This window comes from Atractosteus spatula, chromosome 1 (assembly GCF_055471065.1).
Source record: "Atractosteus spatula isolate fAtrSpa1 chromosome 1, fAtrSpa1.hap1, whole genome shotgun sequence".
NCBI classification, from domain to species: domain Eukaryota; kingdom Metazoa; phylum Chordata; class Actinopteri; order Semionotiformes; family Lepisosteidae; genus Atractosteus; species Atractosteus spatula.
In genome coordinates this window covers 45,298,717-45,325,626 of record NC_142706.1, presented here as the reverse complement: position 1 = coordinate 45,325,626, position 26,910 = coordinate 45,298,717, and the positions used below count along the sequence as shown (strand labels likewise).

Here is a 26,910-nt window from a genome sequence, read left to right as displayed (position 1 = left end):
ATAAATACAGTAGAATTAGTTTTAAGCAGTAGTTAGGTTCCTGATATAGGAATACACCCCAAATCGCATATACAGTAATCAGAACACACCCCTTATACCCTCCTACTACCCTCCCTTAAACAAGTTAAATCAATCGTAAGTGTATTAGTAAGTGTATGTATTGAGTTTAAAAGTATTATGAAAACAGTAATACAGCAAATGCAGTACTGTACAATATAGATCAAATCAAATTTAATAATAATAAAATGCAGATGCATGGCTCTCACAAATAGCCTTCTCTCTGTCTCTGCACAAAATAAAGGTTCATTCATGCCATACTGATGCGCTAGACTGGTCACTGTCATCCTACCCCTCGTCCTGTTCAAATTCTCGATTTTAACTTCAAATCAGTCACTTTTCTTGACTGCCCACTTCAGACTTGTTTCTTTCCCCTTTGTACTTGTTGTTGGTTTACGAGTCATATTGAGAGTGATGCCACACTATAAAGAAAGCACTGATGAAGAAAGAAAGCACCGGCATGCCATAGACTCTGTAACTACTGTAATTGTAGGGTTGCTTGTAAGAATCGAATGGATGGAGACAGATATTCTTTTTGAATAGTTTAACAGTTACATTTCCAACTGCCTTGTTCTCTCTGTTTAATATCTCCCACTTTCCTTGTCACATTATTCTGTTTAACCAAAAAATACACTAAACTATATAACTTTTATATAATAAAAATTAATAATGCAATGCAAACACGTACACTAGTTTCCAAAGCGTAGCTCATGTGCATGTCACGCCAGATTCAAATTTGTGAAATTCCCCACATTATTTAATTTTCATTTATTTTTTCGAGAACCACATATGCACAAATTTGTGTAAAAAGATTAAATGTTTGCTGTTCTTGGGCAGCATGGTGACACAATGGTTAGCATTGCTGCCTCGCAGTGTTGGGGCTCTGAGTGCAGTCAACAGTATATTTATATGTTCTCCCCCTGTTCACTGGTAGTTTAAGTGGTTTCTGGGAAAATTGGCTTGGGTACAGTATGAGTGTGCCCACTGATGGACTGGTATTACATCCAGGGTGTGCCCTGCTTTCCCCTCATTGCTTGCTGGGATAGGTTCCAGCTCCCTTGCAACCCTGTATTGGACAAAGCAGTTAGTGGATGGATGGATTATATTACCAGTTAATTTAATGGAAGTTTTAATTTACAATGTATGACAAAGCCAAAGAGGCCAGGGAGAGTACCGAGTATTGAGCACTCTAAACAGTGTGTCGTCCGTCCAGTGAATGAAGGAGGTCTGGTATCTTTATCATGAGGAATCGGGGAAATCGCAATCACAGGGGAAGAATGAATTTTTTGCAGTATAAACAGATTTAAGGCAGATTTGGTCAATGACGGGTTGAAGACTGGTAATGTCTTAGAAAGACCAGCTAATTTCTGTATAGGAAATGTAGTAGCTGAAATTGATGGTTATCCTTTAAGACTGTCTGAGAAAACAGTCGACTTTATTTTCCCAACCTCTGGCCCAACGGGATCTCCCAAGTTAGCCTCTAACTTTAAGAAATCCCAGGTTCCAGGAGTGTACCTCTTAGGGTAGAGCACAGGGGGCTTCCCTCACAGGCTTTACACTGGCTTTCAGTGTAAAAAAAACAACAAAACAGACCCCTGCTTCCTAGTGTTTGCGCTAAAAGTGTTCACATTTTAGCGCAAGAGTCCAGGAAGAGAAACACTTAGTTTGTAAATACTTGGAATTTTATTACTTAAATGTTTTGCCTGAAGCTCTCATTAACACTAGAGACTCTTTGTTATTTCTGCTGTGCAAAATTGATGGAATGCTTCTCTGTGCCTTTTTTGGCATTGTGGAGCGGATGATTTAAAGCTTGAATATTACAGTAATGACAGTGAAAACAAACACTGCGCAAAACAGTAGAAGTGATCTTACTTAAGGTCTAGTTATTTGTTGATTAATTTATTTATTGCATGAACTTCTGTTGAGTAATTTAACCAGAACAAATAACATTAAGAAGCCATATATTTCACGCAAGTAAACTGCCTTCATATCCGAAAACCTTAAATGCCGCTGAATTTACTACTTATCTCAAAAGAAAATCTTCACCAGTATTGTATTTATATAGGGTGATAGTTATTTTGTCAGTACAGCATAATGCCTTAAATTCACATAAACATTTTTTGAGACATACAGGTATCATTCTGAATTTTTATTGAATTTGAGTATTTCAAAAGAAACAGGAAAACAATAACCAATCACACTAGCTCTCTATCAAACCATGTGTCTTTACTATCTGCAGAATTAATCTATATATCTAGAGCTTTGAAGGCTAGTCTTTAATCATAATAAATAAAAATACATTATAATCCTTTACACTTATATAGTGCTTTTCTGGACACTCCACTCAAAGCGCTTTACAGGTAATGGGGACTCCCCTCCACCGCCACCAATGTGCAGCATCCACCTGGATGATGTGACGGCAGCCATAGTGCGCCAGAACGCTCACTACACACCAGCTATCAGTGTAGAGGAGAACAGATCCAGAGTGATGACGCCAATTCATAGATGGGGATTATTTAGGAGGCCATGATTGGTAAATACCAATGGGAAATTTGGCCAGAACATCGGGGTAACACCCCTACTCTTTTTGAGAAACACCCTGGCATTTTCAATGAGCAAGGGTTTTATGTCACATTTCAGGACGGCACCTTTTTATAGTATAGCATCCTCGTCATTATACTGGGGCATTAGCACCCACACAGACCGCAGGGTGAGCGCCCCCTGCTGGCCCCACTAAAACCTCTTCCAGCAGCAACCTTAGTTTTTCCCAGGAGTCTCCCATTCAGGTACTGACCAGGCTCATACCTGTTGTATATATGTTGTGGCTCTTCATTTGATGGAATTTTGTGTCTGTTTAAAGTTGAGCTTCAGTGGGTTGGCAGTTGTGAGTTGCATGATGATATGGCTGCTGGCAATCAAACAAATAATTAAATGTGTACCCACAAAGTGAGTTATTTTTAAAAAGGCAGCACAAGTCTTTCAGTGATTTGGATTATGTATATGAAGGATATAATAAATCCTTATATTTATTACATTTTAAAGTAGTTGGTGTACGACACCACCCACCATCTGAGCCACACTGCCGACGTGAGCAGTGCTTAAGCCCATTAATCCAAAATCCAGACCTCCCAGAGTGGGAGACTGGAATACTTTTGACTATCCCGGAAACTGACGTTACTGTAATTGTCTCATCTTGCACTTGGGTGCCCTATTACACTTGTTCAGATTAATTTCTCTGCTACAATTGCACACCCATATATTCTGATAACAAGTACCTAGGCTCATGTGTCAACTCCGACTGCACTACCCTCCAAGACGCCAAGATGCGAGTCAGCGCCGCTTGGATGAAATGGTGGCAGGTCACTGGAGTACTATGCGACAAGAAGATCCTTTTATGCCTAAATTCCAAAGTCTACCACTCAGTGGTCAGACCAGTGGCCCTATACGGAACTGAATGCTGGCCAACGACAAAGAAACATGAACAGGCACTCCATACGATGGAAATGAAGATGCTGCGATGGACCCTCGGCTTGACAAGACTAGACCATGTCATGAATGAAGGGGTGCGAAAAACACTCAGAGTCGCCCCAATCACTGAGAAAATGAGGGAATTGCGCCTGCGATGGTATGGACACGTGCTCCGCAGCAATGACACATCAATGGCAAAGACCGCCCTTGAATTGAATGTGGAAGGCCGCGGGCCCCGTGGACGACCATTTACACGCTGGCTGGATCGGCTGAAAGACGACATGCGCCTCGCAAAAGTCACCTGCCGAGATGCTGCAGACCGTACAAAGTGGAAAAATCATTGCAAACAAGCAGACCCCACATAAGTGGGAAAATGCGAAGAAGAAGAAGAAGAAGAAGATATTCTGATAACACAGAAAATGATTTTAAATGTGTAAATGTTGTTTTTACATGCGTGCTTAACCACAGTGCCCATTTTCACAACTTCAGTTACCTGAAGTATAAGATGAATATACTTTTGCAATATACTGTATAATGTCCAAAGACTTTAGAACTTTTTGCGCTTTCCTTGTGCCATGGCAGAGATTTGACAGTTTATGGAGGCTCCTCAGTGGCACCAGCATTTGCTGAGATCGCAGGTTAAGATCTGTGGTACCAAATACTGATCACAGTTGAACTATGGGCAGTATCATTAACTGACCATGACAGCACACATACAGTAATTGGTTGTGCACTGCCAGGGTGGGGTTGGCATTTGACAGCAAAGTGCTTTTTTGAGCAAACAGTGACTTTCCTGGTGTCAGCAGGCTTCCAGTTATGTCAGTGGGAGACAAACCACTACTCCTTAAGATGCTCTGCAGTACACAATGTGCAAAATAATGAATGACTCTGCAGGTGAGCAGTGTTGGAGGAGCAATGGATCTTGTATTTAGTGGTACAGGTATTGTGAAGTCAAGCCATATGCAATTTATAATATTTATATTATTTGTTATGCCCTAGGCTAATTCATTTAGAAATATGCATGTGTGGTATGAGGTTTTTTTGAGAAGGAGTGAGGTTTATCAGATGAAGAAAGTGAGGAAGCTTTTTGGAAATTGAAATAAAACTAAAAACAAAATAAAAAATAATATATATATATTATCAATATAACATTCCAGGTATTGCTTCAGACTCTGGACCTTCCTTCTTCCTCTCTACGTAGATAATGGTGATAGTTCCTCCATGTTCAGATAAATATTTTAGAAGAAGGCTGTCATTTCAATATATGCACTTTTCCTTAGTGTGAACTATAATTGCACCTTGTGCATATTGCTATCTTCATCATGATTTCCATTTCACTAATTTCTGCATAATTGTGTGTATGCCCAGCATATGTATATTTACGACACTTCTGCGCTTTTACATGTGCGCTCGCAGAGATATGCAATTCTACCAGACACTTTATTTGTGATTGTGTACAGTATATTATTTTTATTATGGACCTCTTATCTTTGACTTACACATCAGGACCTTTTGTGATACAGGTATAAACATACCTGTAACATTTTGTTTTTGTGTTTTGAGGGTTAAAGTAACTCTTCAGTAACATTGTATCCTTTTGTATTATACTATGATGTATTTTTAAGAGTAACTTGTGCTTACACACTGCTTAGAATTGATTATGTATTTTTGATATGTGGTCATTTTTTTGAAGAACAGGGAACCACTCAGTTATGCAGGCAGTTTAAGTTCCCAGCACACTGTATTATCATGGGAATTTTGTCATTATCCAGTTTCACACCTGTAAAGCGAAGGTTATTATACCAGAGAAATAGCTAAAGAGATAACTTATCATGGTGATGTGAGCAATTTAAAGTCACTGAAATTGTAATTATACTGTTTCTAAATATAACTTCTCTGTAGTAGAAAGCCATGTCCATGCAGTTAAAAATTGGTTTCAGGAGCCCTGCACTTCCCTTGAATAGAACATGAAAAGAACGTAAAATATTAGATTGTTTCACTAAGGAATGTGGGATTATCCAGGGAGGTGATAATTCTTTAGAAAAGAACAAGAATAAAAAATGTATCAATTATTGCGTGTGCCGAGCTTTACATATTTATTCTGCTTATTCTACCTGCTCTTGTGTCTTGGTGAAAGGTCTTGTTTTATTATTTTATAAATCTGCTTATTACTGTGTGAATGTAAAGAGAACTTCCTCTTGCCAGCACTTGAAAATCTTTAGAGTTCCTTGCCCAGACAAGAACAAGAGAATTACACATTTGAAAATATGTTGTAAAATATGCTCCTACAGTAAGTCACTTCTTTATCGAATGAATCACAGCACTCCAGTATCCTGATACAAAAGGTAGTTAGATTTCCAAGGTTCTTCAGTGGGTAATGTTAGTAGGATCAGGGCCACACTGCTTTTCTATAGCTTAGAATAATTCGATCCTCTTTGAGATTTCAGCACTCTGGAAATGCACTTATTTTCTTGCTGCTTTGACTTTATCGATAAAGAGGCACATAGCTGGCCTCCTTATACCCCCTCTGCAAGGAATGACCTGTGTGTTGCTTCCTTCTGTAGTGCTTCTTTAGGCATACATTCTTTTAGTTGCTGTGGCCTTACTCTGTGATCTTCTTCCCCGAGGGAAATGAGATTCGTTTCAGTTTCTTAGCTCAAGGCAAAGGCAAAGACTTTTCTATTTTGACGAAGCTTATGTGTGTTGATTTTGTAAATATCCTCCAGCTATTTCTCAATGTGTTTGAGGCCCTGTAGCAATAAGAGATAAAAAAGAAGTCTGTGTGCCAAAAAAGGCAAAAAAGAGAAAACAGTTCCTGGTAGTGGTTAGTAAAAGAAGCCTAATACTGATCTTGACATTCAAGCCTGTTAAAATGTTTAGAGGTTGGTGTCATAAAGAGCTGGGACTTAAAAAGACTTTGCCTTTACTATTAAAATGTCATCGTAGCATAAGAACGATTACAAATGAGAAGAAGCTTATTGGCGCACCTAGCCCATTTAATAAATTCACGCGTGTGCCGAGCTTTACATATTTATTCTACCTGACCTTCTGTATTAGGTGAAAGATCTTGTTTTATTTATTTTTTTAATAAATCTTCTCATTACTGTTGGGATTGCAAAGAGAACTTCATCTACCTCCTCTGCTAATTGGTCAAAGAATCTCATTCAGGTGTTCCTTGAAAGAAGCAACGAGTATCTTCAACAACATGGCTGGGTAGCTTGTTTCATACTCCCACAGCCTGTTGGGGAAAGAAGTGCCTCCTGTTCTTGATTTTAACTGCACTTCCACACAGTGTCCTCCAGTTCGTGTTTCACTATTCTAAAGAAACCCGTGGAGTTGACTTTGTCAATGCCTTTGAATACTTTTGTGTTTTAAGTCCCTCCATCGTCTTCTCTGTTCAGGACTTAAAAGGTTCAGTTTCTGTGAGCGCCAGAATTTGTATCTGGACTGATTCCACAGAAGCAATACCTGTTCTATAATAAGGTGACCAAATGAGAGCCTTACACAATTGCCTTATATAGTTTTTTGCATCAACAGAAATACAAACTTGTTAATTATTTGTACCAAGTATCTGTTACAAATGGAGTTTTAAAAGCCACAGAGCTGGTAATGTGTTTTATTTCTTACAGCAATGCTGGACATTATAAAAATATTTGTTCAGTGTAGATTATAGTTGCTAGGGACATTACTTGAATCTATATAATGGGCTTTTGTCTCTGCAGCCGCACTTAATTCCTTCTCTGAATATCAGTTTATTAGGAAGGCACCTGACTTGCTAAAACCAAAACACAGCTGGCCTGCAACTCTCCCTACTTGGATCTACTATGGGCTTGAATTGTAAAATGTTCAGGAATGTTCAGGAAAGCAGTTAGAAACTCAGATGCCCCCCTTCCCAGTCCTAGTACTGGGATTTAGCTCTTGAATTAATGCTAACTTGTCAAAATATTTGTTCAGAGCAGCGTTAATACCCACTGCCGTATTCAAAAGGAACCCGTATCTTTGCCATATGTACACTGTTTTATTTAAGTAGAAGCCCTATGTATTTATGGTGTTCAACATCATAGTGTATCAGGTGAGAGATTCACCTGGGGATCCCTTTTTAAAAGCCAATGTCAACCTGCTGTAAGACATGTTTAACACAGGGACTAAAAGTTGGCCTAGAGGATTAACAGAAACATATATGGCTTTTTGGCTATAATTTAATCAAGTGCTAGATGGGGTTTTCACACTCCTCTCATATTTACATTTTTTTCCCTTGAATTCTGATACTGCTCTGCAGGTCGTTGTGAGAATGTATACAGCCGTGAAAGGTGCTATATACTGTATGAGAGCATGGGTTTTCAGTGCCATATTTCTTATTTGGAGATAATATAAAGTGCTCTTGAATTTATTTTTAGCCCAAAAGGTCATTAAACAAGAAAGTCTACCCCAGAAAGCTAAAGATGCATAAAATAATATTATTTAGTAAAAAAAAAAATCCAGATATTTGTGTGAAATTGAGTTGCTTGATACTTATTCTTTGAAATGTGGTCTATAATCAGATGAGTGAAAACCCCTGCTGAAGTCTGATTGCACCCTCCACTCTGCTGCTTACTAAACATCACACTCCTCAGAATTCCGAAGAGGTTTTACAAATTACATATTCCATCTTGCATCCAATTCTCTCACTGACAATTACCGGGTATCTGATGCAGGCATTATATTCAGAGAATATCAAACAACCATGTGATCAAAGCTGTGATTCCAGAAAGATGGAGAGTCTTTTTTTTTTTAATTTAAGGGATCTACAGTAGCACTGAAACATGAAGAAGGCAGCAAAACATGTTGTGAATAAGAGGAGGTTGTGCTCGACAAATTTGTTGAAATTCTTTGATGTTTTAGTCATGGTTGATGAAAGCTGAGGGATAGGCTGTTTTTTTTTTAATCAAACCTTTAACCACATCTTATATCAGAGAGGAGTAGCTTTTGACTAGAAGTTGCAAGATTAACTAAATTAAAGTTCATTTAAAAACGTAAATGTCCAAAATATTCAGTGAAGATGGGTTGATGTGATCAGCTATTATGCAGGCTTAGTTAATGGTACCTTGCTGTGAACTCATCTTGTTTGGTGGAATTTGATTCTGTAGTCATGGTGCAGGACTTATCTAGCCAGTAAATACAATAACAATATTGCTTTAGGCTAGAGTCCATCCATTTTCTAACTACTGTCCAGTACAGGCTTGTAGAGAGAACCAGAGCCTATCCATGCACAAAGTGGGATACACCCTGGATGGGATGCCAGTCCAGTGCAGGGCACATACCAAGGCAGCGATGCTAACCACTGCACCCCTGTGCGTCCCATAGACTGGTGTGTTCATCTGAATTTGTGTCTATTATTTTTGTAACGAACAGTTCTTTCCGGACCCTATGCGGACGACACAGTCCGACGGAGTGGGGGGAACACTAGGGAAACGTCATGCAGGAAAACGGGGCTGAAGACAGGGGGGCGTGTCCAAGGTGCGCTGGTGCACGGGGGAGGTGTGGCCGAGGCGAACAATCCAAAAGAGTAGTCCGTAGGGAAAATCCAAAACACACGAGTAAGTCCAAAACCAGGAGATCCATCAGAAGAAGGATTAAAAACCACGAAGGCCGGGTCGGAACCGGCGGACGGGGAACAGGAACGGGAACGGGAACAGAGGTTAAAACCTTAACGGGACCAGGCGCTTCCTGGTCCCGGACTCGCATGATATGGAAATCAGATGCAGAGCCCGGATGAGCGTCAGCGCCTGGCTTTTAAGGTGGGCTGGGAATAGGGAACAGGTGCAGAGAATAAAGTCTTAGTGAAAGGGCTGGAGCACCCTTAAGGAGGGGGGACTATAATCGTGACAATTTTACTGCTTTATTTTTACATTTTATCTCATTAACTTGCTTGTTATTCATTGTTAGTTAGAATTGGCGTTCTATTCTTTACTTTTTATAGGCAAATAAGTTTCTGCTATAAAAAGTAAAAATCATTGCTACAGGTTATACTAATGTTGGATGTTTACAATAGCCAGTTTACTGCATATTGGTAGATGGCTCAAGTGAGACTAAGGAAAAGAATTTGAACGAGCATACAAATGATAATAAATTGGGCACTGGTAATATTTCAAAGAGTTCTCTGCGGGTTTAAGGGAAACATCAGTTCATGATTTATCACTGTTAAGTGTGCAGTCTGTGGGTGGAAATTATGCTTTCCTGTCTTGTTCTCCGCTTCAAAGAAGGCTAGAGGTGTGAATATAAATGAAACTTTGTAAAATAAGTTGGGAACAGGCTTCATTCCTTTTGAATTGCACTTTTCGGAGGCTTGCAAAAGCGATAGTGTTTCTTTATACAGTACATGTAACTGCCTCATCAAACAATTTCAGCAAGCATTAATTAGCTATACTGTATAAGGAATTCTGTAATCATGTCCTAGTGTTAATAAATCTGATATTTGTAGGTGACATTCTTTATGTATAAGACAAATCATTAGTAAATATGCTTGAGTTCACTTGAGAAACATTGACAGGATATTCAGCTGTACATATTGTAAATACACCCAGGTGTATTGCAAAATGGTCTGCAAAATTAGAAAAAAATTATAAAATGTTGTCAATGTCTTTCTCAACTGTACAGTAAGTAAAAGGAGGGACAGGAACATCATTAAGAAATAAATGGTTCCATAGAAGTCGTGTTGATGAACACTGCACTGTTCTGTGAATGTTGAGTAACTATTCTGATCCTGTGGTATTTGCTAGTAAAAGCTGAAAGCTACATTTGCTTATAAAAAATTGCTAGTTTCATCAAACTTTGGTGTTATTTAAAGAAGATATAGGGTGATTAGTTTCTGTTAGACATCAGATTACTATGGATGATTAGACAACATGCATAGTCTTAAACATCGATGTTTAACTTGGTCTAAAAGCTGGACCTGATGTTTGTGTCTCTAAAAGCTGATTGTTTAAATCCTTATATTGTATTGCCTTCTGTTCCCTCTGATTTTGTAAAGTAACCCAAATAGGGGGAGCTTCAGTCTTCATTCAGCTTAGTAGGATAAACACTCGACAGAATGTTGATTTTAAATATTTTATTCCACTTTAAGAGTTACATCAAAAGCTTGGCATAAGGGGATTTTTGCATGTGAAGCTCTGTGACAGTACTACTGCTTTGGGGAAGAATGCTCGTTTTAAAAAAATCATTTACACATATATTTTTAATACAAATTAAGTTACTTATGCTGTTAACTTAGTTATTTATATGTAAACATGATTGGATCAGTTAAAATTACAGCACTAAATTGTGATGTAGATCTTAATTCTATCATATGTTACGACACCAGTACCTGTTCATAAGAACCCTGTTCTCTTAGGTACATGCATTACATTATGTAGTCCTGGGGCTACAAGTCTTGACAATAAATGTACCAGACAAAAGCAAATTATTCATATTGTTTTGTTGTATATGGGTGACTGTCTTTAGACATTGTAAATCACCGGACGTTTAGGGCAGCCATGAATCTGGACGTGAAATTATATCTGTAATGTCTGGTGATGTTCTCTATTTTGTGTATTATATTACAAAATAATTTTTGAAAAACAATACAGTAATTAACCAGAAGAAAAAAAATTAAATCATTAGAGTATCATATAGTATGTTTTCTTCCAAATTATCATAAAGCCTCCCTCTCTATATTTTAATGGGTGAAATCAAGCACAGTTTAAACAGAATGCACTCTTGAGGGCATGTTTAGACTTGCAAATGAGTTATTATGTGAGAATTCTGGGACATTCATGACTGGGGTGATTTTAATAGAATCATTCCTTAGATATAATACATCAACTCTGTAAGTATTTGGTAGATTATTTTAAATATTTTGATTGAGGTTTATTATGACAAGACATGACTGACTGAATCTAGAATGTGTAAGCAATAAGAAAAAATCGCTCCCTGGATTTTAAGGTTGCTTTGCTCACTGTAATTTAGTATGAAATTTTGTTTGCATGATTTACTACCAAAGGGACCATAGAGAGGAAAAAAATTCAAAGTACAAATTAGAGCATAATGTTTATTGAAGGATCTTTTAGAGTTACATAATGCTTTACTTTTAAAAATCATTGTAATTGATGAGTAGTGGCATTTTAGCAACTTCATTCCAAAGACAACAGTGCTCATGCTCAGTTAATGTGAGCTTTCTGTTTCACTCTGGATTTTAATACTCTTTTATTTTTCATAGTTACGGCATTTCTGAATTTCAGTTTAAACTGACATCACCATGCCTGACATTCTGTTAACGCTGTGCTACTTCTGACAGCAAGTGTTTTTCAAAATTTACTTTTATGGCATTATATCACAGTATACCATGAGATAATTTGCTTATTCTTCTGTTCTCTCTTTTTTTTTTGCTTTTGGCAACAGAAAAGCTAGATTAAGTCAAATTGAAAGGATGCTGTGTCACGGCCGCACATATTTTCAACCTTCATTTTTTTTTAACCATACGATCTAAAATCAAGCTTGTGAAGGAAATGTGTAGCAGAGGTTAAGGGCTTGATAGTTATTGTGTGTGACGCAGGAAGTTTGGAGCCCTTTCTGAAGCACACAATATGATTGAGAATAGAAATAAATGGGTGCTAGGAAATAATGACCAAACTGTCAAGGAGAGTGATTGGTCATCATATCGGGATAATAAATACGGACATGCAGACGTTTCCGTAAAGGTCAGGATGTAATTTGAGTGTTTGTTAATGCCAGCATTACCTTTTTTCGACAGCCAGCTGTGAAGCCCAGGCCTGTCTTTCATTGGATCTAGTCTTGCTGTTGGCATCGAATTGAGGGTCCTGTAGGAGGAGAGTGGCAGCAACCTCTGATCGACCTTTCAGCTCAGCCTTCATGTCTCTCATGGACAAACACAAAGTGAAGAGGCAGCGCCTGGATCGCATCTTCGAAGGTCAGACAGCACTGGGGTATTCCATTCCACGGGGCCCAGGAAGGCCAAGGCTTCAATCACGCTCTCTGGCACCTTGCTTGTTTGCGTTTGAATGTTGACAACACATAATCCTCATTTACGCTCTTTGGGCTTAAAACAATATACATATTAGGCTTATGAATGCAATACATTTCTGGCACCGACTTGCTCATTTAAAGATTTGAGTTATGTGATTGGGATGTTTAGAGCTCGTAGAACACTCTTACGATATGATACAATAAGACTGATTCCTCAGAAATGTGTTTTGCAACTAGGCAGCTAAGGTTTGCATACACAGAGATTTAGGAAAATCGTACAAACAGGACATGTAAGCCACAGATTAAAAAGAAATATATAATTACAAAAAAGACTTCAACATATGCGTTGTCCTTATGCACCACTCTTTTAGGACTCTGCACAGATTACAAGAACCTGTAAATTTACTCCTAAAGTTTTTGTGGCACACCACATGATTTTTAAAATAATCAGCACGCTAACTGCGAGAAATAATATTTATTTGAACCATAGACTATCATTGGCTTTTTTTACTTGTATTTCAGTGTAAAATGTCAGCTGCTTTGGTGAAGATGACTAGTATTTGGTTCCAAACTGGTTAAGATTACAGAAGCTCCTGATCTGCCCTTTTTTAATCTCTGTGCTGCAGCACAGGCTGGGAGGCATTGCTCTGGAGGTATCTCTTAATCACTGAAATACAGTTCTTGTATTTCATCCTGGTGTAGAGAATGGGTATGAAGCACAGTATCTTTCACCTTAACTGTGGTCATTGGGAAATGTACATGAAGTCTTTATTGCTGCTTACACAAAAAGAAATGAATTCGCTGTTGCAAGTACATGTGGACATTATCCAAGACGGAATTTGGATGCAGAATCAGATAATTAGATTGATCAGATGTGAGATGCACATTTTTTCTGTTTCTGTGGGATACTATTTCCTATTAATCCATCTTAGGGAATGTAGTACTCGGAATGTAGCCATTTTTTTTTTTGCTAGGAACAAGACAATTGTACAATTGAAGCCTCCTTTCACCATTTGAACCTGGAATTAAATGCATTTTTATTCATAATGAAACCTGCTTTTGGATTTTTTTAGATTTTCACTAATGTAACCACATTTGTTACAAGATAAAAGGTATTTTTGTCTTGCAGTGAAATAGGGTGGCTATTAACTAAACAAACGATTTTAAGAAATACTGTTCTGGTTTTATGAAGTCTAAGATAAAGTACTTTTTCATATCCACCTTTCTAGATTTAGATCTCTTTCAAATCGATAAAGGATTTGATTTGGTGACTTGAATTATAGATGGGAAGTGATCCTGAGGAAGAGCCCAGTGTTCTGAGAAAAGGGGTCAAAACGCAGTGTAGTGTGAAGTCTGTTCTGGGAGTTATGTTCTGACTTCACCCTCAGGACAAGGAGAACTCTGCTTGAACTCCATCTTGGTGTTGCTTTTTTATGTATGCTGCTAGCCTGGGGAATTTCCTGGCGCAGGATCCATTTCAGTGTTTGGCTCCTTGAAATACAGAGAATTACTTTGGCGATTTCTTTTTCTTTGTGTGTAGGTTTGCTTTTTTGTTGTCACACACTTCAAAGAAATAGGCAAATAAATAGCAATTTACAGATCATGCATTTTCAACTGGTAGTGCTCATTGTAAGCTCTGAACCCCTAACGTTTCCCTTTCAGTTTCAAATATTTATGAATATACCTGACTGTATCTCACTACTGTGAATAATGAAGGGCTGACAATGACTACATTTAAAACAGTTATGCAATTGGAGATCTTCAACATAGGATAGGACTACTGTATGATTCTCATTAAGAATTGACACCATTCCATGCAGCAGATAACCTAATTGTTGGTATGACAGGGACTGAGGCTACAGTGAGTGTTGCAATGTTGTAGTGCAGAACTAAATGCCAGGGTGGGGGAAGCTACAGTATCAATCAACCTGTGCTCTCTGTGTCTCATTCTGTAGGGAATCTTGAAGTGGAATTGATTCCCAGCAAAGGTCATACCTTCTTCCAGCTTTTCTGCTGTTTGAAATAGTTCTGGGGGTTTAAAAACTGTTTGGATATCACATGCAGTATGTGCCTGAAGTGTGTACTGTATATACAGTGCCACCCTATGTAAAGGAATACTAAGTGTTGTTAACAAATTTCACCTTTGTGTGTTCTGGACTTTAATTATGACAGCTACGACCAAAACGATTTGATACAATTTTATATTTTGTTTGAATGTTTTCAGCAACATAAATTATCCAGTTCTTAAATGTCTCTGAATTATGATGTTTTTGTTCCATTTCATTATGGGCATGAATAAATTTGGTAAGCATAATAGATATGTATATAATATAGAGGTTTTTCACAAGGTTGACGGAAAAAGAAACTAAAGATTTGTGTTGTTTGAAAGATTTTTTTTAAAATCTGAATCGTGTTTTTGTGTGTACAACACAAAAATGTCCAGTTCTTTTCAGTTTATATAGAAAAATTCCTGCGTCAATCAGTATCTCTGCAGTAATGAGTGTAATGAGTCAGCTCCTTTGTGGAGAGCAAAATAATACTCCATATAAAGATGAAATGGTGCAGATCATCATCAGGCTGTATTGTCATGGCTAGCTAAGTAAAGAAAAATATTATCTAAAGTCATATTGTTTCCATTTTTCCTTACTTTATTGGTCATATGATCAAGCAGGATTCACCATTAATTGAGGGACAGGAGGGATTTTAAATTCCGTTGCTCATTGCAGACATGTGTTCTTTTTTAGTGGGCTAGCAAACATGACTGTTTTTGGTTGCTGATAGCCTCACTGTGACTCTTCAGTATGGTTCAGCTTTAGTTAGGGGTGCTACGCCAAAGTCACAAAGTCATTACATGCCACTTTAACGACACAAATAACAAATGGCACATGCAGTTACTTCATGATGTATTTTGTGCTGTCAAACAGTAGCACATTAACTTCAATCAGCACGCTTATCAGTGAGAAATTATATCATGTTGTAGATTTCGACCCTTTTTCCAATCATTTAATGCAGTGTTTTTACTCTGAAAAACGGAATTGATTGCTTTGGTCCAGATGTTTGAAGTGTTTCAATGTTCATTTAACCACCTGTTTAAAGATTGTGGGACATGAATAATTTGCGCAGTCGTGTGAAATGAGCAGAGGGGCTTCTTTCTGCAATAAATGTGAAATAGTTTATTGATTTCTTGTTTTACTGAGCATATTGTGACGAAACAGTTTCAGGGAGTTTTCAAGATGCTTTAAACACAAGAAGGGGTATCAGTGCGGCCCTACTGTATCCCTGGACGTAGTGTGGAATTAGAGAGGAAACTCTAACTGCTAATAGACTTCTAAACAGGTCACTGTAATTGTATCAACAACCTGCATTTTCAATACCTTCTGTATTGAAAAATACAGAAGCAGAGGAGCTTTTTAGTTACGGTATTGTTTGAGTATAATATTGGAGAATTTTTTAACCATAGGCTCAAATGTCTGTTCTTTTGTGAAAAGAAATGTCACAGAAATGTATATCTTAAGAATATAAGAAACATTACAGCCCTTTTAAAAACACAAGAGTGCTTATAAACGAGAGGAGGCTATTCAGCCTGTTTTGTAGTTAATAGTAAATGGATCCAAGGACCTCCTAACTTTAATACTTATTTGATCTGAAGATATCATCCAGCCATTGCTTGAAAGAAGCCTATATATCAGCTTCCAATATGGTTGGGTAGCTTGTTCTAAACTCTCACAGCCCTGTGGGTAAAAGTCCAATCATCAGATCAGAAATGGAAAATTAAAACATGGCATTTTTTTTCAATTTAGTAAAAGTTACACAGGCTTGCAGCTGCCATGTATCATGAAACCTGTCAAAACCACATTAGAGCCACATCTCCCAGGGACCACACCTGCCACTGAAAAGGAAACTACAAGAAAAACTAGGCAACAAAATGCAAAGCATCATACAAAAATTAAGCTATGTGCTTTTAGAAAATGTGACACTTAAGGTTCGGTTAACCTTAAGGATTGTGAAAGGTAAGAAGAGGCCTTATTCTCCACTTACAGTTATTACTTCATTAGGAAATAAATAAACTGCATTTTCAGGAATACAAAATAATTGTAAATGTAGATTAATAATAGGTAGATATTGTGATGGACACCACCCTTCATTCAGGTGGCTCTTGGGATCTGAGCACATAATAACAGTGGAAACAACCGTACAATCCAGGAGGCTTTATTGCTGGGAATCTGCAGCTCTTACAACAAAGGAGCTTCCCCCACACTGCTACCAAACCCATCACACTCTAACTGTAACGGGAGCCGGTCCAGGTTCCCGTGAAGCGTAGTTCAGGACCCTGTGCAGACGGTATAATCCGGAAAAGGAGTAGGACAACGGGGAGGAGACGATGAGGATCAGGGCAGGTTGGCGAACAGGGGGGTGTGACGACAGTGGACTGGTGCTCAGGGGGGCGTGGTCAAGGCAGACGAGTCCAAGGAGTCCAGGGGGGGTAATCCGGGGCAAAGTCAAAGGTCCAAACCAGGCGATCAATCCGAGACGAAAACAAGACAAGCTTAAAAACCGGAGCGGGATCCGGTACAGGGAAGGGGAATAAAAACAGGATGACAAGGCCAGGCGCTACGAGCCCCAGACTCAGATGGTCAGGACGCCGTGATGAAGTCTATGCCGTTGGGTCTCTCCTTGACCCGCTGGTAGGCGGGCTTCCAGGCGTCCATTTCCCAATGCTGAGCCAGGAATAGCGAGAGTGCCAAGCTTAAATAAGGAGAGGCAGAACAGGGGGCAGGTGCAAATGATCAACTAAAATATGAAAGAGCCGGAGTGCCCTTAAGAGGAGGGATTACGATCGTGACACTAAGAGTTAAGAATTAGTTTATCTTTTAAAGTATGAATTAAGTAATTGCCACCAAGTGTACCTACAGGAGATAGAGGCCTCTTCTGGCAGATTGACAATTAATACCGTCTCTCCATCGTCCACCTACAGTTGGACTGTCATGGCAAATTATGTTGCTGAAGTCAGTGGAAACATAAAATCTTTTAACCATAATACAGGCTCTTCCCAGACAGTCACCTCACCTGTAGTAAGGAAACACAGGACAGGTTTGCGAGTACAGGATTTGCACAATTCCAAAGCTCTTTGCTCTTTGTTTTTCTGCCCAGGTCTTGACAAAGACATGAAGTTATTTTGTCTCTGGAGCCGATTCCTTTGTCCTGTTTCTAATCATGACACAAATAAATAATCATTTCTTTACCTAAAGGTGCAGGCTGACAAAATTGTTTTAAAACATCTGATATATTCCCTTTTTCTGACAGTAAACTCAGCCAAAGTGATGTATACTTGTGTTACTGTCAGTTGCTACAGTACTATTAACACATCAATTGCACAAAAACAGAATAACACATTATTTTTCTCCATTGAGAAGACATATTGTTACCACGAGTAGCTGAGTATGTCCATGCCTGTAGAAGGCATTTACTGTCATCACGTTTTTCTAGGAATCACTTTCATTGTATGTAAATGAGGAAATAATTTGTCAGCAAATTCTATTGCTGAATTGGAAAAAGGGTACAAAGGAAGGCACTTTAGTGCAGGGTTTATCTGCTGCCTCACAGCCCTGGGGCCCTGGTCTCAATGCCTGTGGTGTTATCTGTGTAGAGTTTGTATGTTCTACCTGTGTTCTGGTGCTCTGGTTTCCTCTCAGAGTATTAACACATACTAGTAGGTTAAATTGGCTTTTGAGAAAGCTGGACCTGGTGTGAGAGTGTGTGTGTGTGTGTGCCACTGGTGTCCCATCCCGGATGTATGCTGCCTTGTGCCCTTTGCTTGCTGGGATGTTCTAAGGCTCCCTTGCTACAAGGAAACCTAAATTGGATGAAGTGGTTAGAAAATGGATGGGATGGAAATAGTTACAGCCATTACCTCCATGATAAAACAGACACTAAGTTTTATGAGTACCCTCCAATATTTTACTTCTGCCAAAAAGCACTGATCATGCTATCCTATACAGATTGCAACCCATACAGTTTCCCTTTTCCATTGATTTTACAGCTGTGATGGCAAGAAGCCTGGTTTCATTTAGGGAACAGCAGGCAGCTCTTTCCTCATACCTTGCCTTTACCAATGATTATCTTGTGGTATTTTAAGTTGGAAGATATACGATTTTCTCTGTCCAAATCTGCCGATACGTTTTTGACATTGTAACAGCCCTTCTGTTCCTATTTTAACCAGCTGTTCAGGAATCATCTGTGACTTTTTCTTTCTCCATGTTGACTTCTACTGTTTGCAGCACTTTTGCAACTTGAACTCTTTTGGTGTGTCATTATAAGGAACATCTCATTTAAAACAACAACCCGCATTTCACTTATTTCAGGAAGATTCAATTGATTGAGAAAACTGAAAACTGTCTTTGAATGATTTTTAAAATGTAGCTTAAAAACTAAAACAAAAATCGTGGTATTCAGTACTATTGCTTAAATTTGCTGATACATCTTGATTGTTGTGTTATGTGGGTTTTATTTCTTTGCCACTGATTTGGATTTGGGACAACTCTGCAGAGTATTTCTTCTACTCAGAGCATTGCAAGCAACACAAATAATGGAGGTGCATGCCTTTTCTTATAGCAGGACAATTTAAATAAACTGCAGTGTTTTTTTTTTTGCAGGAAAATTGGCAGTTTACAAACCTGTCTAGATGGCTGAGCTGCCAGGAAGGAAGTTTACTTTCAATCATATCTCGGCAAAAAATCAGAGATGATTTGTTATTCAAATGTAATCTTTTCTTGCTCTGGGCGAGAGGCCCCCTGTTTTCATTTTCTTTGTTCAGGCCTTGAGTTAGATTACTTCTCAGTGTGTGCAGCTGACAGGACTTCATATGAGCAGAATGGGGTCATGCGTTGCCCTTATGCTTAAAGATAGAAGAAGGTTTTATGTTTTTTTTTTCCCTTGGTTTTTATGTTTTAGATTGGTCATACCAGGAGATAGTCCTGCAACATACAAAAAAAATTAAAACAAAAATTGAGCAGTAAGTTAAAGAGTGTAAAAAACCCTTAGGAGCTCTGGGTTGAAACTGAATGTAGAAAACAATAAGAAGGTGAAGTGTATGAAATGGCAAAATCAATTATTTAATGTATACTTAATTTACTGTATAGCAACTCGTATTGTTAGAAAAGAACATCACTTTGAAAAAAGAAAACATAAGTTTTAAAATTCCCATGTGAAGTTCTATGGAAGCACATTGCACAAAAAGAAATCGTGAGTTATCTCATAATGACAAGAAAAGTATATCATTATTACAAGGTAGCAATGATCGTTTGAGTGTATGAACAACCTGTTATATTGTGCAATGACTGCACCTAGAAGCTCCCGACAGCTTTGCTGGAGCTGTGGGTTTTGTGTTTGTGACGGTGTCCAGTGCTATAAAATGTGCACAGACTTAATTTTAACTGGGGTTTAGTCACAATGAAATGTTACAATTTGTACTTAATGTGAACACAGTTTTAACCATGAAGACACTTCTTAAACAAGAACAGGTGTAATTGATTCCACTGCTTAATACTAAAAGTCAGCTAATGATAATGTCATAGAATGCAAATCATTGATGGAGGAACAGATTGTAATTAATAAACATGTATTAGTGACCAGGATCATGTCAATATACAGTATGCTTTCCCCTCAAGTTTTCAACTTCAAAGTTTTCTAATGCCGATAGTGGGGCAGGAATCAATTAGTAACAATTTAAGAACACAGTGGTTGTCCAGACATGAACCAATTACTGCACCTTAGGTACTGAAGCATGAAGGTGTGAGGGGTTGCTCAGCCAGTTTGGACCAGGCCTTGGGCAGGGGGGTGGAGCAGTAAAGCAGACAAAGAAGTGATAGGGCCCGTTACCCCTGAAGGTCTGCACACTCACAGTTCTCCAATGACCCAAGCTTCCTCCTGATAATGAACTGGAACCACATTGTCCTGACAGAGGTATTGGAAAACCCACTGAGGGGGTTGGCTAATGGAAGGGATAATCAGATCTGAGCCTGAACAAAGGGCTGTCTCTCCTCTCCCCAAGAGCTCCTCAACACAAGGGAAGGGAAAGGGAAGCCGCAACCTGTAAGACCACAGAGGAGAGGAACTATTGGTCCAGGAACTGCAGACCAAGGGAGATTCTAGCAGTGGAACAGAGATACTGTGCAGAGACTTTTACTTCCTGAGGCAGAGAGCCAAGAAGAAGGCCTGGTGAACCGATACTGTACTGAGTGGAACGTGGTACAGCCTGCTGGAGAACTTCCAGTATAGCCCAGAGACTGGGAAGATTGGACTGGGTGGCATCCTTGTTCTCTGTGTGGTTGTTCTTTTCTATACCAACTTTTACAGACTAATAAGGACTTTCTAGCACCCTTTTCTCATTCTCTAAATGGACTGCTGTCTCTCTGGGATCCATCGTACCCCTTGAATTACGGTTTGTTGTTGTGGATGCTGTGTTTTTTTCTCGGGATAATAGTTGATGTCTTTAAAAAAAAAAAAGGGCCCTAAATGATAATTCAGTCTGTTGGCAGATGAAAAGAACCTGTGGTAAGTTAGTAAGGGGCCTAGCACCCTTTATAATTGCCAGGTGGCATAGTCGCACTCAAGGTGGGAATAATCCTTGTTGCAGAAGTTACCTGACCATGAGAATAATGAGGTATTGCTTCACAATTGTGTTAACGCGTGATTATCACATAAAGTACGCGAGAGTGTACTACATTGGAAATGCGACATAATCTGATATCTCGTAATTACAAGATAATTTTGTAGTGAATTCTTTTTCTTTGATGGCAGCAAAGTCACACCTTACAGTACATCAGAATTCAGGAGGTCAGTGTAAATTTTGTCTGTCTTTGTGATGTGATCACAAACATCAAGTTAGAATGATGTGAACATGTGATGCTGTATTTTACCCTCATTCTCCTGCTGCAGTACTTGACATTAATGAATTGCATGTTTGTAGAACTCTACAGTGTTATTGACTAATCTATAGTTTGTGCACAAACAAAACACTGTTTTCTGTATGTCTTGTTTGTAGGGTTTATTCCCAAAGGATTGAGTTTTGTACTGTGAAAACAATCAAGAGGAGTGTATTTGGAATCACTGACAAAAAACACAAAACAATCCAAGCAGTGAAACAATAAAATTAACATTTAAGAACATACAAACACAAGACAAATTACAAACAAGAGGACAAAATTAGGCTTCTCAAGCTGATGTGATTAGCACTAGCTCCATACCAAGACAAAAAGAAATAAGCCAGGGTATGAGCTTTGACAACCATGACTGGACAGCTTGTTTCAGACTTGCTGCTAGTGTCCTTTTTTATTGGTTTTCTTTTTCTTTTTGAAATTTTCTCTGAGTATTTCATAAAAGGCTGCAAAAGCCATAGGAATCAGTAACCCCTTGTTGTTGTCCTGACTCCATGTTGGTGAGGAAAAGCCTCAAAAGTTTCAGTTGGATTTTAAACCTCTGCAGACAGGTGTTAAAATGGCCCCAAACAGATCTTGTCATGAGAAGCGACATTTGAGTTTGTGGTTCACAGACATGGGAGTAATTAGAGAGCTTGTGAACATGATGATGGAGCTGTGAATTGGCTTATGTAGTCTCCTTTTAGAACCAGTTGCACCAGGGGAGCTTCTTTCCAAAGCCATATTCAAATACAAGCCAGAGCTTTACTCTTATGTCACAGGAGAAAAGAATAACTCATCCATGGGAAGGATTTACAAGCCCACTGACAAGTTGCACTCTGGCAAATGCTGTATTTTTCTATGACTAGTACTTGTAGGTGTCAGGAACAGTTCTTTCCGGGCCCTATGCGGACGACACGATCCGAAAGGTGAAGAAACAATAGGGAAAAATATCATGCAGGAGTCGGTCAGGAGACAGGGGGGCGTATCCGAGGTGAGCAGGTGTCCAGGGGAAGTGAGTCCGGGGCAAACAATCCACGCATAAATCCAAAAGGGAAATCCAAAACGGGAGGCAAAGTCCAAGACCAGGGTATCCATCCAAAGTAATTAAAAACCAGAACCGGGTCGGGACCGGCGGAACAAGGAATCAGGAACAGGAAACTAAAACCATAACGGAGCCAGACGCGGCAGGACCCCGGGCTCTCACGAAACGGGACTCAATGAGAAGCGCAGGGCAAACGCCTGCGTCTGGCTTTAAAGGTGGAACTAAAGAGGGGCTGGAATAAGGAACAGGTGTGGGGAATAGGACAGAACGAGGAAGGGCTGGAGCGCCCTTAAGAGGAGGAGTAATGATCGTGACAGTAGGAGTGTCTTAATATAGTCTCAATAGGGTTGTCAGGGGAAAAAATAATTGTACATGCATAATCTAATATAGTCGTTTTTGGAAGGTACTTTTTTTCCATATCGGTCGAGCATTACAAAGTTTCCCTAGAAAAGCTCACAATCATTTTGCTGATGCGTAATCCTCTGACGACTAATTAGTTTGCCAAGACAGATTTGTAGGACTTCAAAGAAGACAGGTGCTTATTTAAAAAAACAAAACAATAACTGGTGCTTTCCAACGGAATGCCGCAAAAGTCACATGAATGATTTTATTTCTCTGTAGTTGTTTTAAAAGCTGAACCTGAAGAAAACTGTGTGTGTCTATAAACAATATTGTGCCTTGTGGCGGCAGGATCTTTTTTACCTCTGTTGAAAATGGAGTTGTCCTCACAGAAATATAATGGGATGGCCGTGAAAGTGAAGACTGCAACCAGCATGGAGGCTCTATAGGGAAGTGACTGGGACTGGAGAAGTTTAGAAATATATGACCATTCTCTGCTAGGCTGTGTGCAAGTGTACTTATGTGGTGATTTCTAATGAGGGAGTAGATTTTGATGAGATTGTTTCAGTAAAATGCTAGCTGAACATACAGTATGTCCTTTTATATTTCATTTTAATCAGTTGTTTCTGCTCCTCATTATTAATGTTTCAGTCAGATTGTTAGGTGTATCTGGAGCCTGACCAGGCATAAGAATAACTGAAAGGCTTAAATTTACTTAAGAATGGGCAAAACCTCAATTAATTGACCCTGAAGGAGGTGAATTGATGACAATTGATTCATGATGACTGTTCATTATTCTTTTTTTCTCCAAACACAATTAGGCTATCATAGGCTGAAATGAGTTGTGATTGAATTAGCTCACCAGAATGAATACAGTGACCAAATAGCCTCCATAAACAGCACTTGATTTAAGCCACTGAACATTGCAGTTTAAAAAGTTACTGTTAAACTACATAGCTTTCCTTTTAAACAATCTTTTTAAAAATATCGACATAAATTATACTCTACAGCTTTCTAATGTTATCGAAAAATAAGTGTTCTAAATTAAATTACAGCACACACATACTTTATGCGCTAATACTGTAGACATTCTAGACATTCAGTTAATGTGTAAGTGTGGCTTTTTTCTATTCTAAGTCATAATTAATTTTTTGACTTCCATGGGATTATTATTTATTACTTACATAGGGTCAAGTGGACAGTGCTGAAGCCATCGTGGGATTGTTTCAATTAACAAAATCCTCATTATGTGGCTCTAATGGCAGGATGTGATGTTCAATGTCCCTGAACCATGTAGTATGAGATTAACTCTTTAATGACTTAAGTGTAATTTCTGGGAATGTTTTTGGAATATTTTGTGTTAAATAGTTGGACATTAAAAATGCAGGTCTAATGCAGAAGACTCAGCAGTGATTCCAAAGTAAAAAAAAAATAGACATTGTCTTCCTGAAGCTGAGTTATAAGAAATATACATGAGTCCCAGAAAGTATGTCACACCAGACAGAAATAATTACTTTCCGTTGATTGTTGACTTGATTGATTCAAGTGAGAGCAAGTGGGAGAGGCTGGATTCTGCCAGTAATGCTGACAGTATTCTTTTTGAAGAGCACGGAAGTGATTTCAGCAGTTAACATACGTTACTGCTTGGCTAACCTTTAGCTAATACCATTATGTTTGTTTAAACATGTTGATACTGACAGTTGTTTTTTTTTGGTGAGCAAATGATTTGGAAACACAAAATGGTATTATTGATAACACCATTATATCACATTGAAGTACTGAGTAGAAGATTGATGTATTTCTTAGTAGAGGATTTTTTTGTAACTTCACATGTGAAGACATTGACAGTGTTTTTGTGGATTTATTTTTATTAAAACTTGTTAACATGATCAATTAGTATAGAAAGGCTTTAGACATATGACTTCTAATGCGTTTATTAAATAAAGGTCTGAGGTGTACTGTATTTGTGTCCAACAACCAAATACTTTTTAAGCCACTGGATTGACCTTAGTATACTGTATATTTCTCAGAACTAGCAATGATATGCTGTATGACCAACAGACTTTTATACAGCCAATGAAAGGAACCCATTTGGCCTGCCTTTTGTGTTTGGCTACTATTAGAAAGCTGGCTCCAGACTCCCACGATCCTCTGTGTAAAGACGTCCCTGACTTGAATGGCCTTAAACTTAACTCCCTGTCTTGAATGGCCTTAAACCTAATTTCCACTTTCATCCCTGGGTCCTTGTGTTTCTGCTGATTTTGATGAAGTCCCATGAATTGCCCTTCAGGATTTTTTAATACCTGAATCAACTTAATCTTTGTTCCAGGCTAAAAGGATTCATTTCCCTTAGTCTGTCCAAGTATGATGTTCCCTTCAGGCCAGGAATAAGTCTGGCTGTTGTCCTTTGTACTACCTATACAACAGAAATATAGTTCGCTACAGTTTTTGTCAGAAATGAAGATTGATAGCCTAGAGGTACTGTTAGATTAGAATATCATCTTTGTCAAGAGAGTTCTGAATCCATAAAAAGGTCCTTTATACTCATCTCACAAAACTGGGGTCAGTACAAAAGAGGGTACAAAATGGTTTGTTAAAGGTCAGAGATGAAAGGGGACAGGTGTCTATCACAGCTTTGATAAACGAGAACGTTGAGCGAGGCGCAAGCATAACACGCTGTGCTCGGTTGTATTCAAGGTGTCAGAAGTGTGAGTGTGTTTGTACCTACTGTAAGTGGTAGGTTTGTGCATATTTGTTTATTGACTCCAGCACACTAGATAATTAGTTTACTCTCTGGCTCTGATGCGTTACTGTCTTTCCCTAGAGTCACTAATTCTTTCCAAGCTCATTTGGTAAGCTGCAGAAGAGTCCCACAACAACACTTAAGCGTTTTTTTTAAATGCTCTTCCAAGACCTGGCACTGGAAGCTTTTGAGTACAGCCCAAATCTACGTCACTGTGCTCTCAGATACACCTAATGCCCTTTCTCTAGGTCCCCAGGAGTCTTCATAACACTCCCTTGACTCCTAAAGACCAGGAGGAAATGAGGCAAGCAGTCGTGGAGGTCCAACATAACAATGTTGTGGTTAAAATGATTCCAGGTTGTTTTTGGAATGCTGTGTAATTACACAATTTCTAGGAGGAAATGGCACGAACAGAGGCCCACTGTTAAAATGAAATCTTTTCAGACGGCACTGTTAAAAGAATGTTCAGTTCAAGCATAATAACCTTTCTGCAGAGCAGACACGATTTACTCAGATGACCACTTCAAACGCAGAACGACCATGCAATCTAAAACTTTTGCCACAGTTAAGAGCTCCAGCAAAAATAAATATGGCGACCCATTTTATGGTAGAAACCAAGTTTATTTTAAAGTGGCACATTTGGCTCAAAGTATTGCTTGATTTTGGCCGTGTAAAATGGCATCCAAAGAGACTTTTTTCAAGAAGGAAAAATACCTCTGTTAACATGTAGATAAGGCCCTTTCTGAAAACAATTATCAGACAGCTACTTCTGCAACATCTAGCTTGAGAATTGCGGTGCTGAGCTGATTCAGTAAAGAAATTGCCATGATGACAGTGATCTATGTATAGAAAAGTAATTATTTGAAAAAAATGATCTTCTTGACACTGCCAAAAATGTGAGTGTTCTTTTGTTCAGATTTTTTCTAGCATGCCTCTCACTTATTCCAAGTTGTGGTGCCAGAGCTCTTGTGACGGGTTTCTGCATTATTTGAGTCATTGGGGAAAACAGAAGTATTTCAGTTACGGTGCTCTGCTGAGTGTTGAGCTTCCTAACATATCCCCATATGTGACATTAGATTAAGTGGTACCAGATTCACAGTTCGCCTTGGAAGCTTGAAGGCTTTGGAGCTGTTTTTATAACTACAGTGTACACAGTAAGCATAAGGAAGGTCTTGATGCTTTCGACAGTGACAGCAGAAATCCTACAGAGAGTATTCTATGCATCTTTTGGGCACAGAGTCTTTATAACTGCTAGTTATAAAACAGTGCGTAGGTGTCGATTCATTCTGAAAAGACAAATCTTTTCCGTTTTGATTTTTCAGAAACATTTTATTGTAAGGAAA

At 38.7% G+C, this 26,910-nt stretch overlaps 1 protein-coding gene across 2 annotated transcripts in view; it reads left to right on the top strand.

Annotated features, from left to right (window-relative positions):
* ctbp1 (C-terminal binding protein 1) overlaps positions 1 to 26,910 on the top strand; it is a 215,328-nt gene that overhangs the window by 18,757 nt on the left and 169,661 nt on the right. For both annotated transcript variants that reach the window (XM_088932228.1, XM_088932471.1), the window contains exon 3: positions 12,293 to 12,469. In XM_088932228.1, the coding sequence (XP_088788354.1) occupies positions 12,412 to 12,469 (58 nt within the window). In that variant the 5' untranslated portion in view covers positions 12,293 to 12,411. The remainder of the gene's footprint in view (positions 1 to 12,292; positions 12,470 to 26,910) is intronic.